The following is a 16933-nucleotide window of genomic DNA, read 5'->3' on the forward strand; positions in this document are numbered from 1 at the left end:
GCCTCCTGATGCCATGGAAGTCCAAGAAGAAAGCTGCTGCTGCTGCTGCCTACACCTAGGATGGAGAGTAAAAAATATATATACGAGTGAGCATGTGTGAGTGCATGTGTATATGAGAGCATGTGGGGGAAAAAGAGTATGTGTTTGTGAGAGAGCATGTGAGGAAGAGCGCGTGTGTGGGGGGAGAGAGAGTATTTGTGTTTGAGAGAGCATGAGGGGGAGAGAACGTGTGTGTGAGACAGCCATGTAGGGGAGAGAGAGAGCAAGTGTATGTGTATGTGAAAGCATATGGAGGAGAGAGTGAGTGTGTGTATGAGTATGCGTGTGTATGTGAGAGAGAGGAGAAAGTCTTTGTATCGCAGGCCCTCTCATTAATTCATGACAAGCTCAGACTGAAAATCAAAAGTTCCCAGCTATTTATTGTGGGATATTTTTTATCCTTATTTTAATTATTGAGTAGTGTTTGCTGTTTTTAAATATTTTATTGGTGTTTGGTAAAGCTTTCAAAATTTGCATTAATCTTTAATTACACAGATCTGACACTTGTTTTTGACTAACTTTTGACATCTGAATCCAAAATGACCCCAGTTTTTCTCTATCACCTTAACTTTTTAAGGTACAGGATACCATCCCTTTGTCCCAAAAATCATACAAAATGTACATACAAAGGAAATAAAAGAAAAAATTACCTGAATATACTGTTTATTTAGAGTTATTTTATTCATACAAAGGCTATATATTGTTACGGTAAGTCAAATTGTGTACAAGTAGTAAAGTTCTGCTACCAAATGTTTACACTTATAGCTTTTCGGGCAGTGTTCAATCTGTGGACAATCTCGCCTGATGCTCCAACAATAGTCAGCCATCACATGTACATCCCATCTACCCTGATACCGTGCCTCCATGACCTTCAAACCTTGGTGGAATCGTTCACCTTGCTCATCACTGACTGCACCAAGGTTTTTCGGGAAGTCAGCAAGATGGCGATGCAGAAAATGCACCTTGATGCTCAGGTTGCAACAAAGCATTTTGAAGCTCTCCAAGAGTTTCTGGACAATTTCGGTGTAGTTCTGTGCTCTTGTGTTTCCAAGAAAGTCCTTGACAAGGTTTTTGAATGACAACCAAGCATTCTTTTGGAGTTCTGACATTGTCCTGATGAAATGTTCACCTTTAATGAGCTGCCGAATCTGTGGACTTTCAACCTCACCGGCCTTTATCTATTACCACAAAACACGCCCCTTTTTTTTTTGCATACGATATTTAGTGAATTTTGATAAATCCAGGCCTAAGATAGGCTGCTGAGAAAAAACTTGATGTGATAGAAGAAAACTAACTGCCGTTTTGAAATCAGCATGCCTATTTAAGTCTAAAACAGGTGAAAAATTGAACTCAACAGGAATTATGTTAAAAATTGTTCCCCAGCGTTATTGGATATTCTATTCATCATCTGTTTTGAAATTATTTTATTTGTATGATTTTATTATGATTCATGATTTATATATCTTGATTTTATTGATTGTTTCATGAGGAATGGTGACATTTTTGTTTTTCCATTGTTGCACTGTATAGAGTCTGGCGTGATACATTTTACAGTTCAGTTTTTGTCTGCACATTTCTATTTATACTTTATGTGACTTTATTCTGTATTTGGTGAGGGTTTGTGTTCTGCATGCAAAGACTGAGATGAAGCATTCTTTTAGCATGTGGTGTCTCTGTAGCGATCTGTAGTAGCTTGGCCTGTTCTGTTTTCCTGATAGGAGGTGTATTGGTATTTTAGATTCTGGTGTAATATTTGTGGTATTCCTTTTCATAGGTGGGGTTATTCTTTGAGTGTTGGCAGATAGTACTGTGTTGATACGGGAGGACCATGCCGAAATATATCACAATAGGTATGAGGCCATATGAATTCCAAGATGCAAAGTTTTCTTGTTGGCATCACAATGGTGCATGAAATTATCACAACTACGTGTATATTAATTGTACCTCAGAATGTCACTTTTCATGTAAAATGTTATAAATGCACAATTTAAAATTGTGTATGGGGAGAGGGCGCCAGACTTGTAAGGTTTGCCTAGGGTGCCTACTACCCTTGCACCGGCCCTGGTTGTGACGTGATATCGTATGAGTGAAAAATGTTTTTACAAGGGCACCAGCTGGTACCATTACAAAGAATAGTTATGTTACATCTATAGAGAGCTTTCCTCGTTTCAAATTGCCGATCGTGGTGGTGATTTGAAATGAAAGGGGCAGAGTTTGTCACTCGGCGCCTGTATCATACGCCGCGTTGCAGAAATACATTTTTCTGATACGTCTAAAGCTAAACACAGTGACAGTAAATGACAGCAGATAAAGGCCAATTGGCCCTGCCGGGCTGCCTCTTGTATTTGTCTCTGGGTAGATCAGCAGATAAGTTTCCCATACTTAAAGCTGCACCAGTTTCCCCTTGTGTAGTTATTCAACTTCTCAACCCTGCTCCTACCCCTGCGCTCTCTATCTCTCCGACTCGTGCATAGTGTTAGGGGTGTAGCCATGTTACCCCAACCTTCTTGGAAGCCTTCTGCAGCCGCACCGCTGCTTTTAGGGTGGGTAACCATGGCTGCTCCGTGCAGGTTACCCCAGCCGCCTTGGGTTCCTGGTGCAGCTTGTACCACTGTTGGGGTTGTTTGCATGGCAGCTCTGTGCACGTTTTTCTTGGAAACCTGTTGTTTGGACACATCTTGAATACTGTGTACAAAATCCTCAAAAAGGATATAGCTGCACTGGAGAACATGCAGAGAAGGGCGACCAAAATAAGGGCCATGGAGCAGCTGCCCTGTGAGGAAGTTAGGGCTGTTCAGCTTGGAGAAGAGACAGCTGAGGGGGGATATGATAGAAGTCTACAAAATCATGAAAGGACTTGAGCAAGTTAAGGTAAATCGGTTATTTACCCTCTCAGATAATAGCAGGACCAGGGGGGCACTCCATGAAGTTAGCAAGTAGCTCATTTAAAACAAATCGAAGAAAATTCTTTTTCACTCAGCGTGAAGTTAATCTCTGGAATTCATTGCCAGAGGATGTGGTTACAGCACTTAATGTAACTGGGTTTAAAAAGGTTTGGATAAGTTCCTAGAGGAAAAAAAATCTGTAAATTGCTATGACGGTAATTAATAAGCAATAGTAGCTTGTGATCTATCTGTTTGGGTACTTGCCAGGTACTTGTGACTTGGATTGGCCTCTGTTGGAAACAGGATCCTGGGCTTGATGGATCCTTGGTCTGACCCAGTATGGCACATCTTACGTTCTTATGTTGGACTGTAATTACAGTGGATACTTGTGGGTTACTGCAAGGAGGCAAAGTTAGAGGCGAGCCCCTTGTGGCATTTTCTTAGCGCTATGTGAGTGCTGCAGGCATGAACTGTCTTCCCTCATTCAGAATGGGAGTGTATGTGAGTGCTGCAGGCATGAACTGTCTTCCCTCATTCAGAATGGGAGTGTATGTGAGTGCTGCAGGCATGAACTGTCTTCCCTCATTCAGAATGGGAGTGTATGTGAGTGCTGCAGGCATGAACTGTCTTCCCTCATTCAGAATGGGAGTGTATGTGAGTGCTGCAGGCATGAACTGTCTTCCCTCATTCAGAATGGGAGTGTATGTGAGTGCTGCAGGCATGAACTGTCTTCCCTCATTCAGAATGGGAGTGTATGTGAGTGCTGCAGGCATGAACTGTCTTCCCTCATTCAGAATGGGAGTGCTGCAAAAGTCAAGTTGTTTGCCATTGTTATAGGAAATGAAGTGGCTGCAGGTGGACAGGAGCGCCCTAAAAGGTGTTTCCCCGAGAAGCTTCCTGTGTGCAGACTTGGGTGCGTTTGGAGAAAGGAAATATTGGCCGAATTTTAAAAGCCCCTCTTGTGTAAAAAACAAAAACAGTGCACGTGCCGGGCCCTGAGAAAGGGGCGGGCTGGGGGCGTGGTCTGAGTGGCGAGGGGTGGGACGGAGGCCCCGGGAAGCGCGCACCAGCACATGTAAATTACATCTGCTCCCAAGGAGCAGTAAGTAATAAAATTAAAAAATAGAGGCAAGGTAGGTTAGGATTAGGGGAGGAGAGGGGAAGTGGAAGGGAGGTTAGGCAGGGGATTAGGGAAGGTCCCTCCCAGTCCGCTCCTTAATTGGAGCAGACTGGGAGGGAACTGGGGAAGGCCCGATTGCGTCGCCGTGTGTACTTTGCAAAAATTCACACACCCCCCCCCTTGCACACGCCACCCACACGTGCGTGCGGCCACCCTATTTTCTAACATTGCATGTGCTGGCGCGCGCATCTTATAAAATCTACCCCTATGTATGTGAGCAACTACAGGTGCAGCAGCTTATATAAGGAGGATGAAAACCATGCCCTCACCCCTTTGTATAATTTGTGTGATGTATTCTGTATTTCACCAAAAGGATACAGCGTGCCTCATGCCTGGGAACACAGGCTTCTTATACTTAATCTGTCCCTTTACTTTCTGTCTCTCATACCCTCTTGGTTTGAAGTCCTTCCATGGTGGCCAGAGTTTCAAGGGTCTTCAGGATGTCTCTCGGGGTCGGGGGTCTGCCTTGATGTCCTCTGGTCTTCCGGATCTCTGCAGGATTAGTCGCTGAAGCAGCTTGGCTCCTAGAAACCTCCCATTTTAGAGTGCTTTGCTCCCCAGACTTCGGTGTCTCTTAGGTCGTTGGCGGATAGTTGATAGGCCCACACATTAGTTCCTTGTTGACTTCCTTGTAATTGGCGGGGTCTGGATGGGTTGCCTCACTGCTTGTATGACGATTAGTGGGCTCTCGTTACCTGGTAGAGGTCATTATCCGGCGTCCCAGATCTGCGTCTCTTGGAGCGCTGGGCCCCACCTCACCCGTGCAGTGTTGGAAGCTGCTGGCTCTTTCAAATGATGGTCTTTAGCCTTTACGGAATTAATTTCCAGCTTGATTGATGAAGCGTGTTTACTGTTTGCTCTGGAAAGTCTTTGATATTCTCTTTTCAGGCTTTGGGTGCAAGCAAAACAACCAAGTACCCTGGCCTAACTCATCTTTATTCCTGATCTAACCGTCTTGTCTATTATCTACCCAAGCTCTCCCTAAATTGACAGTGTGTATGGAGCATCAGGTTCAGATGAGTAAGAATTGAATTAATTGGAGTTGTGGGGGGGGGGTTTCCCTTTTAAAGAGTTTTTTATGACACTTTTTTAATAAAAATTAAAGATTTATTTTAAGGGCTGTTCAAATGTTTTATGCTCCGTACCTGGAAAGAGCTCAAGAAACCTTAGTTCTTATTGACCCCTGAGCTGGAAATAAACAGAAAATTTTGTCTGTCTCGTCTTTGAGATAAATTTATTGAATGCCTACTCTGTAAAATCAAAGGCCTTGACTCTTGTAAACCACTGTTCCAGATGGGATGTTCAAAGCAGACCTCAAATAACAATGGGGTCCAGTAATAGGCCATGAAACAAACACAGACATTTAAATAAAAAATTATATATATATATATATATATATATATATATATATATATATATATATATACTTAAAAGTCCTGAACAGGCCAAAATAAAACGAGATATCTACATCAGATTACTTAACAAATGGATCATAAATATGTAAAGAAGAAAAAAAAAGTGGTTGCCAACAGAATAGCCCAAAGTGAGCTCCTTCTGTTTTTAATATATATATATATATATATATATATTATTTTTATTGGAGAGATTTTCATGTAAGCAGTTACAGGAACAGACTCTCCCCTCCACCACCCCACCTCCATTCACTTCTGTCAGTTTTTAGATGGGTCTTCTAGTCTTTTATGTTTCCGATAGCTTTCAACAGAGAAGTCCAGGGAATGACCTCTGTAAGGACTTGAGTCCCCTCCGGGAGCTGGCAGGTCTCTTAAATATCCCGGGCCCAGGTTGGACAGACGTGTGCATCCCCAGAAATGACTACAGACCTTGAGCTGGGAATCGCCTTGAGCTCAGATTTGGGAAAGGTGAGTAATTTAAATCACAGTTAATACGCCCAATCGCTGGCAGCCAATGCAAGGCTTTTCGTGTTGCTGAGAGTTTAATTCCTGATGAGTTGAGAGAGATTACCTGCAATTAAATGAAACCGGTATGTAGACCTGGCGTTGCAAGAACTGATCCTAGAGGTGATTGTTGCTGTCACCTCTCTACCTAGATCCTCAGTAGCTGGACTGTGACATTTTAGGAAATGAATTGGACTTGCTTTGGGTCACTAAGACTTGGCTTGCTGATCCAGATCCTTCCCCAGGTTACTAAATTCTGACTCGGCGTCATAAGTCAGGCAGAGGTGCAGGAGTGGCAGCTATTACCCAGCAGGCTTTTAAAGCTGGTAAGAGAGAAACTTGTCAGCTGTGGGTTTAGTGTTTGTTGTTAAAATTTAATTTGAATCCCACATTGGGAGTCCCAGGTCGGTCCTTATTGGCCCTGTCTCGACTTGTAATAATGTGAAATTTACTGATGTGCACGGGACAGGAGAGGGACCTTGGGGTGATAGTGTCTAACGATCTGAAGTCGGTGAAACAATGTGACAAGACGATAGCTAAAGCCAGAAGAATGCTGGGCTGCATAGAGAGAGGAATATCGAGTAAGACAAGGGAAGTGATTATCCCCTTGTACAGGTCCTTGGTGAGGCCTCACCTGGAGTACTGTGCTCAGTTCTGGAGACCGAATCTCCCAAGGGACAGAGACAGGATGGAGGTGATCCAGAGAAGGGTGACCAAAATGGTCTGGGGTCTCCATCAAATGACTTATGAGGAGAGATTGAAGAATCTAAATATGTACACCCTGGAGGAAAGGAGGAGCAGAGGTGACATGATACAGACTTTCAGATACTTGAAAGGTTTTAATGATCCAAAGACAACGACAAACCTTTTCCTTAGGAAAAAAATCAGCAGAACCAGGGGTCACGATTTTGAAGCTCCAGGGAGGAAGACTCAGAACCAATGTCAGGAAGTATTTCTTCACGGAGAGGGTGGTGGATGCCTGGAACGCCCTTCCGGAGGAAGTGGTGAAGACCAGAACTGTGAAGGATTTCAAAGGGGCGTGGAAAAAACACTGGATCCATAAAGTCTAGCGGACATGAATGAAGAGGGGGAGAGGGACCTTGGGGTGATAGCGGACATGAATGAAGAGGAGAGGGACCTTGGGGTGATAGTGTCTAATGATGTGAAGACAGCGAAACAATGCGACAAGGCGATAGCAAAAGCCAGAAGAATGCTGGGCTGCATAGAGAGAGGAATATCGAGTAAGAAAAGGGAAGTGATTATTCCCTTGTACAGGTCCTTGGTGAGGCCTCATCTGGAGTATTGTGTTCAGTTCTGGAGACCGTATCTACAAAAAGACAAAGACAAGATGGAAGCGGTACAGAGAAGGGCGACCAGGAAGGTGGAGGATCTTCATCGGATGACGTACGAGGAGAGATTGAAGAATCTAAATATGTACACCCTGGAGGAAAGGAGGAGCAGAGGTGATATGATACAGACTTTCAGATACTTGAAAGGTTTTAATGATCCAAAAACAACGACAAACCTCTTCCGTAGGAAAATAATCAGCAGAACCAGGGGTCACGATTTGAGGCTCCAGGGAGGAAGATTCAGAACCAATGTCAGGAAGTATTTCTTCACGGAGAGGGTGGTGGATGCCTGGAATGCCCTTCCGGAGGAAGTGGTGAAGACCAGAACTGTGAAAGACTTCAAAGGGGCGTGGGATAAACACTGCGGATCCATAAAGTCAAGAGGCCGCCAATGAAGAGTGGGTGACTCGCCAGAATGATGGCTATTGACACAATACCCATATTAAATAAACATACACATGCTTACTGTGACTCCTACATCGCTCTAAGCTTCAACAGCAAGAGGTAATGGAAAAAAGGATTTGCACTCACAAAGAGGGGAGTAGCTGGCTTGTTACGGCGGTTACTACCCCAAACCAAATATGCCTGATACTTCACTTTCAATGCATATACAGCATAGCTCTCTGCTTCAATGACAGGGGAGAAGAATAACTGATACTTCACACATCCAGCAGAGCTCTCTGCTACAACGGCAAGGGAGAAGAAAAAGGGTTCGCACTCAAAAAGCGGGGAGTAGCTGGCTTGTTACGGCGGTTACTACCCCAAACCAAATGTGCCTGATACTTCACTTTCCATGCATATCCAGCATGGTTCTCTGCTTCATCGGCATGGGAGAAAGACTGATACATCACCCATTTCCAGCATAGCTCTCTGCTTCAACGGCAGGGGAAAAAAAAAAACAAAAACAAAAAACTGATGCTTCACGCATATCCTGCATAGCTTCAACGACAGGGGTGAAGAAAAAAAGGATTCGCAATCACAAAGCGAGGAGTAGCTGGCTTGTTACGGCGGTTACTACCCCAAACCAAATGTGCCTGATACTTCACTTTCAATGCATATCCAGCATGGCTCTCTGCTTCAACGGCAGGGGAGAAGAAAAAAACTGATACTTCACGCATATCCAGCATAGCTCCCGGCTTCAACGGCAGGGGAGAAGATAAACAACCAATAAGGGCTGTATAACATAATCTGGGTAAAAACAAATAAGCATGGGTGTAGCTTGCTTATCGCGGCGGTTACTGCCCCTACTACCCCTAACTAATCAAGGTAGATATTTCACTTGGATGCAGCTCCATCACTGCTCTCTACATTAATGGTGGGGGTGGAAGGGGAATAGAACAAAGAGCTAAGAGAAACAGATAAGAATGAGAGAAAAAATGTGTGAGGCTTGCTGGGCAGACTGGATGGGCCATTCGGTCTTCTTCTGCCGTCATTTCTATGTTTCTATGTTTCTATAAGAGTGGGTGGCTCTGGGAATGATGGCTACTGCCTGGAGATAATACCCTTATTCAATAAACATACACAAGGTTAATGCAACTCCAACATTGCTCTATGCTTCAATGGCAAGAGGAAATGTGGAAAAAAGGATTTGCATCCACATAAAAGCAGGGGAGTCACTTTCAATGCATATCCAGCGCAGCTCACTGCTTCAGTTGCAGGGGGAATGAAGAAAAGAGGATTTATATTCAAGCAACCAACAAGGACTGAGTTGCACAGACTGGGTAAACAAATAAGCATGGGTGTAGCTTGCTTTTTACAGCGGTTACTACCCCAAACCAATTAGCTGGATACTTCACTTAGATGCAGCTCCAGCACTGCTATCTAAGATGGTGGGGGTGGAAGGGAAATAGAACAAAAAATGTTATTTAAAAGGGACAAGAGTAACAGAAAAGTATGAAAAAAAAATAGTGTGAAAGCTTGCTGGGCAGACTGGATGGGCCGGTTGGTCTTCTTCTGCCGTCATTTCTAGGTTTCTATGTTAAGTTGCTAAAGATAGCCAACATGAATTTGTTCCAAACCAACTGGATGTGCTTTAGTTGGGCGTAGCAGGCCCGAGGAAGCAGTAAGGCGAGGGGCCCTGTCCCGTGTGAAAGTCTGATGCGGTGGTGCTGGTGGCAGGTCCTTCTCATCCTGGGAACACGTAACGAAGTTGGATGAAGCAGGACTCTCTCCCAAGGCCAGTGCTCTTCGCTCTTTTAGTTAGTAATTTAGGTAATGGGCCTCCCAAGCTCTGGGGAGCTTGGGAGGAGTTGCATCCAATTAAACGATTTTGATAAATCAGAGAGATGCTCAGAAGTACAGTGGATATGGAGAAGGAGGTGGTACTATGGGATATTTTTAAAAAACAGCTGAAAGCGCACCTTTTTCATTTGATGTTGTATCATGATATGTGCTTTTCTTTTAATATGATGATGTATTGTTAGAAATGTTTGTTCACTACTTAGCACAGATTTCCTTGCTATAGGAGGTATAGAAAAACCTGTAAGTAAGTAACTAAATGGCTCTCACTCTTTCTCTAAGATGCCTAATGATAAAGTCCTAGCTGATCATTCCTGGTGCACTGTGACCTGTGTTATTTTGTAAGTGGATGTTGTAGCCTGTAATTAGAAATTATAGTTAAGATTAAGTTCTGAAAAAAAAAAGGGCTCTTTAAACTACAGAAACTGCTGCTTAACCATCCAGAGGGCTCATGTGAGCCTCGAGGCGTGCACGGCATCCAGCTGGGAGGCTGGAGTTCTAATCCCACTGCTGCCACATTCATGGGGAAATCCGTTTATCTCCCATTGCTCTTAAAAAGTCCTCCCATACCTAGAGCAAAGGGCCCACACTGAATTAAAGCGAAGCTCTCTTCCCTGCTTTATGCGAAGCTGAAGCGAGGATTTGGTTGTGCAGCTTGTACACGCTCGTGGGGAGACGACGTTTGCTGACGCTGTCTCGTTTTGCTTTCCACAGGCCATTTCCTGTCACTTTGCAAGTGCAGATTGTCATTACATAGATGTGCAAGGCACGAGCCAAGAGATCATCTGGAGAGAACTGGAAGAAATTGCAGAAAAGCGCCTTGGAGAGGATGCAACCATCTCCTTTGAGGTAGGACACTGGCCTCAGCGAGGGCAGTCACGCGCTACCTGTGGAAATGTTCCCTTCCAAAATTGCCTGATGTTTACCTGGATTGGGTGGAGGCATTCCGGGTTTGCATTTTCAATTCTGCATGTAAATTTCCATGCACATAAGAGCAGCTGCAAGTTTTGGGGATAATTTTCAAAGCAGGCTTGGACATGTAAGTTCCGTGCATATTGGCTGTTATAAAACTACCCCCATTTGTATTTTCTGATAGAGGCAGTTTACCACTTGCTTGGGTTGATGAAGAGTAATTTGATATGGAGGTAGAACAGGGCACCTAAATATAAGGATTAAGTTGTAACCCTGTGAAGGGGAAATTAAAAAAAAAAAAAAAAAAAGACACATTTCTGACTTCAGACATGTTCCGATATAAAAGGCATCTCTGGCTAAGACTTTCGCATGGAACACGCAGGGAATCCTATTCCCAGATACAGGAAAAAGCCTCGTGCCCACGAGCAGCAACAGCCGAAGACGACATCCTGTGCCATGTTCACTGCCAGGCCAAAGGTCCGGGAGAAGCTCCCGACAGCCTTGGATGGAACCAACAGAAGCTGAGATTACGGGAACGTGAGCAACAGAAGCTGAGATTACGGGAACGTGAGCAACAGAAACTGAGATTACGGGAACGTGAGCAGCCCCTAACGGCGGGAATGCAGTGGCATTTTATGAGATGAGATTCCACTCTTTTCAGATTCACTTTGCTGTGTTCTGCAATGACACAAGAAGCCGGGATCATCCAGTAACCAATATAACCCCAGATTAAGGCAGCACTGAAAAACCTGTCTCTTTTTCTCATTGTATGTGCAGTGTGGTTAATCCTCTTGAAGAAATGGAAATAAACGTCAATAAAAAAACAATGAGTGATAACCGTTTTGTTTAGCTTTTTACCTGCTTATTCCCAAAAGCTAGTCGAGAAATGTATTAAGGTAATTCCGTAAAACGGGATCACCTCTTATTTTAGTTTATTTCCTTGCTTTATATATGCAAAGTACACTTCATCTCTGGAACGTCAAGATCCTCCATTCAGCAAGCAGAATCATCCTTTCCTTTCAGTGATCTGCCCGATAATTTAGACCTTGCAAATTCCATCTTTATCCTCCTGCTATGAGCCTGTTAATTTCTTTTGTAAAAATATACAGTGCCGAGAGAGTTTGTGAACCTCCGAGTATAATAATGAGAATTACAAGTTATGCTACCGTATGATACCCTTGTTTAATTAAAACCAGTCTTTTTCCTACGCATTGCAAAGGGTATACATTAAGAATTTCTGTGCTTCATGAGACACAATAATGTACAAAGTTGGAGCAATAAGACTAATTTAGAATCAGTATGAGAGAAATAGTAGGTAAACCCCTAGTTTCCTTAGCACAATTAATTGGCTAATTAAATAACTGGGTGACGTAAACCATCCTGCAGAATAAATCTGTAGCTCTGAGTTTGGGCATCCTGTCCCTAAAGGTTTAAAGTTTGGACTTCACTATTAAACTTAGTGGGAACTCATTATATGATGAGGGGGGGATAGGATAGAGGTCTATAAAATAATGAGTGGAGTGAAACAAGGAAACGTTAATCAGTTGTTTACTCTTTCAAAAAGTACAAAGACCAGGGGGGACACACAATGAAGTTACCAGGTGATACATTTACAACTAATAAGAGAAAATATTCTTTCACTCAATGTATAATTAAACTCTGGAATTCATTGCCAGAGGATGTGGTGAAAGCTGTCCGTGTAGCTGCATTTAAAAAAAGGTTTAGACAAGTTCATGGAGGAAAATTTCCATTAACCATTATTAAGGTGGAGTTGCAGAAATGAATCTGTCTACCCCTTGGGATCCTGCCAGATATTTGTGACTTGGATTGGCCACTGTTGGAGACAGGATACTGGGCTCTGTGGACCTTTAATCTGACCCAATATGGCAATCTAATGTTCTTATAGAAACATAGAAATGATGGCAGAAGAAGACCGAATGGCCCATCCAGTCTGCCCAGTCTGCCCAGCAAGCCTTATGTTCATGATCAAAAGAAATTTCTAAGGACCTATTAAAAAACAAAAGTTCATCTGTTTGGAAATGGTTTTGTGATCCTATCCAAACATTCAGCTCTCCATCCATCCATCCATGGTCAGACATATGGTCTACACCTTGGCAGGAGTAGTCATTCTTCCAAGATCACCCCAAAAGCAAACCAGAAAATTATCTACAAAGTCTCAAAGACCCCCAATCTAACATGTAAAGATATGCAGGACTTTCGCCAAGGATGATATAAGGGTTCATGCATCAACTGTCTGTAACAAACAGCCAAGCGCACTTTATAACCCACACTCAGACGCGGGTTAATTAGGCGCTAATCCACCCCCTAATGCAATAGGGGGATTAGCAACTATTTAACGCATTTCAGACGAGGAGTGAATGGGATAGCGTTCATCACATGCAAATGCACGTGAAGGAGGCTATTACTCATTATTACGCACATTTAGCTCTCGGCTATTAACGCCCGCCTGGAGCAGGTGTTAATAGCTGAGCTCTGCAGATCGCCGAGTTATGAAGACCAATGCCGAGTTTACCGACGATTGGTTTCCGTTTTCATTACTGGCAGACGGCCAGTTATGAAAACCGATGCCGAATTTACCGGCGTTGGCTTTCGTAACGGCAGCCGCGATGGGGTCACCTTAGCAAGAGGCGCTAAAGTCACGCAAGTGACCCTAGCGCCTCCTCGCTAGCGTGACCCCCTAATTCGCATATAGCACGGCGCCCCGCTTACGGGCACCATGCACACGTTAAAGCAGGCGCTGACTTTTCAGCGCCCGCTTTCCGCGCATTTTATTGCATCGGCCCCTGAATGGGAATATTAATCATGAGAAGATAGCCAGGAAGAAACCACTTCTCTCTAAAATGACCCTTGTTGCCCATCTCAGGTTTACCAAAGAACATCTGGATGACTCTCAAGACTTCTGGAACGTTCTATGTACATACGAATCAAAAATTGAGCTTTTTTTCGATCACAATAGCAAATGTTTTATTTGGCAAAATATAAACGTTGCCTTCCAAAGTAAGAACTTCATCTCGACTCTCGATCAGTGGTGGAGATATCAGGGTGTGGGGCTACATCAGGACCCGATGGAACCATGAATTCTGCTTTCTATCAGAAAATTCTAGAGCAGGTGGTCCATCTGTGAGCGGAAGCCGAGCTGAAAGTGGGTCATGCAGCAAGACAGCCCTAAATCTTCAAGTCCAAGAGACTCTTGGCCAAGTCAAAGCCCTAACCTAAACCCTACTGAAATGTTGTGGCAAGACCTGACGCGAGCTGACCATGCAAGGAATCTCTCCGTGCCACAGAACTGAAACATTTGTGTATAGAAGAGTGGCCGCAATGTCTCAAGGGCGATGAGAGAGTTGATGTTCCGTTGACGTCCTTGCTACTCAAGGAGGGGCCTCCATTAAATGAAGGGCTCACCGACTTTTTCACACAAAGATACTTATTGTTGAATAAATAATCAGAAATATCCTTTTTGTCTGCATTCTTTATGCAGTGGCGTTATCAGTAGTTATATTAAGATTTAATCATGTTTTGAGTAGAAATTGTGCTAAAATAAGGAGCATTGTATGGGGTGTCATCATAAACTATTTTATTTTAATTGCAGAATTCTAGGTGTGTAAGTCACTTGATTAAGAACACACAAGGCAGTAGTAATTGGTTTTTAAAAAAAAAAAAGCTGGAATTGCTGCATACAGAGATGAGCAGATTTGCTACCTTACATGATCATAGACTAGACAGGAGGGGTTGCAATGGAAACCTATTGCCTTGAGGGGTGACAATGTAATATCTGTGGACAAAAGCATTGCCCCATTTAGATGACAGCAAAGCAGAATGTCAGGGAGGAAGGTGCTGGGGACTCACATGTGATCTAGTGATTTGAGAGTGGGCTGTTGCATTTGAAATCTGCCAAACATCTCTCTGGTTCAGACCTGTTTAACTCTTTCTGTACAGCAGACATTTGAGCACAGGCTTTGTGGCACAGATTCTTTCTTGACCTATGAAAGCCTCATCAGTCAGACTGGATCAGCGGCCCCCGTTACATTGTGTAATGTGGAGAGACTCTGCCAGTGCATGTGCAGATCCCTCTGGGTGGGACAGGGTAGGGGGCAAAGCTGCACACAGCTGTACAACTTCTTGTTTGTTAAAATGTATTTTGCTTCGTTCTCTTGACTCTTCCAGACCAATTAGTAAAAAACTTGGGAAAAAGGGGTTGGAGAAACATTGCAAACCGTCAAAGCTTAACAGGGCCGCAGATATCTGTGTCAAGGTGACACCACAGGTTCCCTTGGGGAAGAACCGAATTGATCAATTGCTTTTTCTTCTTTCACGCTGGCATTTTATTTTTTTCAGATCGCACATAATTTGTTTTTGTTTAGACTAGGGGTAGGCAAGTGTGGCCCCGGAGTGCCACAAACAGTTTTGGTTTTCAGGCTATCCCCATGAATAAGCATGAGAGAGATTTTGCATCTGGTGGAGGCCTCCCTCGTGCATGTTCACGGCGGAGCTCTTGATGAAAACCCGACTCGTTTGTCGGGAGTTGGCCACCCCTGCCTGAGGCCTTTGAGTTTCGACCGGTCTTACGTGTAACAAACCTGGGGCCCTGTTTGGTGTCTGTGATGTAATAAAGCTTTTGCACATTGAGCGAAATCCTTGAGGGAGAAGAGAGAGCTGGGACAGTAAAATGTTGCTTTATTGCTGTGCGACTAGGCCTTCGTGTCCCGTGAGGCGCTGCAGAAACTATTGGGATGAGAAAATAGGACCTTTCTGAATAATGCCTGCTTTGTTTTTGTTTCCTTTCAGGATATTTGGAGGTTTAAGGGGCGTCTTGTGCAAGGACAGAAAATAAACCTGTGAAATATTTCTCCTGCTGCCGCCGAAAGAAAACCTTGGCCTGCGCATTTTCCTGTCAGAAATGGGAAAGTTGATTTTGATGTGTGATTTATATTTACATTCAGTGTGAATTTGGGTAAATGGGTTACACAAATTTAATGAACCAGAACACTGTATGATCACAACATGCGCAGAATCAGCCAATCTGAGGAGAGGCGCAAGCAGCTTAAAATGGGCGGGATCATAATGCAAAGTGCCAGGCTGCTAACTTAATTCATAGCAATGAAAATCTGCTCTACAGACGGTGATTTCCCACAAAGAATATATTCATGGTAGTGCAGGATTTGCACAAAATGTACTCCCCCCGAGAGAGAGAGAGAGTGAGTGCCAAGGGCAGGATTATTCATCACTGGTGCAATGGCAGGGAACAGGAATCCCTCCAACCGCGAAAAGTGTCCGCTGTGCTGCATCTGTGGGATGAGGGAGGATACAGCCCTGGCTCAGGGACACCAAGGCATAGAAAGTTGTCACAGGAGCTGGAGCAGCGCCACCTGATGCTGCACTGTTCCTGAAACCGTTGAATGCAACTCTTTCTGAATTAAAATGATACTGTGGTAAGAGCCGTGCAACATACTGTGGAGTTTTATTTGTGTGTGTTTGGTGGTACGTAAAGCACAAAAGGCCGATACAGTAGGGTGAGCTTGGCTGAGCGCACCGTTTAGCATGCGACTGACCACGCACGTCTATGCCCCCTTATATACAGTAAGTTTAGCACATCAAACACATGGCCAGGCCCCCCTGAAAACTAATAGTGCTCATCACATGCAAATTCATGTTGATGAGCCTATTAGTTTGTCCCCGGGATACTGAAAGTTAAAATGTGCGGCCAATCCACACATTTTGCGCTCATAAATTAACACCCGCCCAAGGGCAAGTGTTAATATCTGAGCAACCCAGAAAAGTATACAGAAAAGCAGAAAATACTGCTCTTCTGTACACCCTCCGACTTAATATCCTAGTGATATTAAGTGAGGGACCAAAAATGAAAAATAAAAAAATCTGCCCTGCTGGTCAGCGGTTAGCAAAATGGATGCTCAATTTTACTGGCATCTTGTTTTCCTAACCTGTGGCTGTCAGGTTCAGAAACTGCCACTAAACTAGAGCGTCGGTTGTTGGACCCGCTGACAGCCATCCCTAACACTAATAAGGAGGCGCTATTGTCCCTAGCATCTCATTAGCGCGACTCCTCATTTAAATACTGAATCACGCGCCCAGGAGAGGTGGCTGGGCGCTGTCCCGCGACTCTTTCTGTATCTGCCTGATTGTGGGATTAGGGTGATGCCAGACCAAAGTGTCTCAGTGAACTTCCTGTAAGTTGTGTGTCTGAGACGCTTTGCTAGGACTCCTGGTGCTGTTTCGTGTTCACCCTGCTGATGATTTGGGGGCCATTGTTTTAAACACAATGTGCCAGAGCCATGGCAGATTGTGTAACTTGGATTTTTTTTTTATTTATTTACATTTTTACTGAACCAAGAGATAACATGAATAGCACAAATAAAAATATTCACAAATCCTCTA

At 43.8% G+C, this 16933-nt stretch overlaps 1 protein-coding gene across 1 annotated transcript in view; it reads left to right on the top strand.

Moving 5' to 3' along the window:
- PHYH (phytanoyl-CoA 2-hydroxylase) overlaps positions 1-15981 on the top strand; it is a 53512-nt gene extending 37531 nt beyond the window's left edge. Inside the window, exons 8-9 of the mRNA XM_029615568.1 lie at positions 10322-10456; positions 15326-15981. Coding sequence (XP_029471428.1) covers positions 10322-10456; positions 15326-15379 — 189 coding nt within the window. The 3' untranslated portion in view covers positions 15380-15981. The remainder of the gene's footprint in view (positions 1-10321; positions 10457-15325) is intronic.
- Positions 15982-16933: the final 952 nt, after the last annotated feature.

Source organism: Rhinatrema bivittatum, chromosome 9 (assembly GCF_901001135.1).
Source record: "Rhinatrema bivittatum chromosome 9, aRhiBiv1.1, whole genome shotgun sequence".
Lineage (NCBI taxonomy): Eukaryota > Metazoa > Chordata > Amphibia > Gymnophiona > Rhinatrematidae > Rhinatrema > Rhinatrema bivittatum.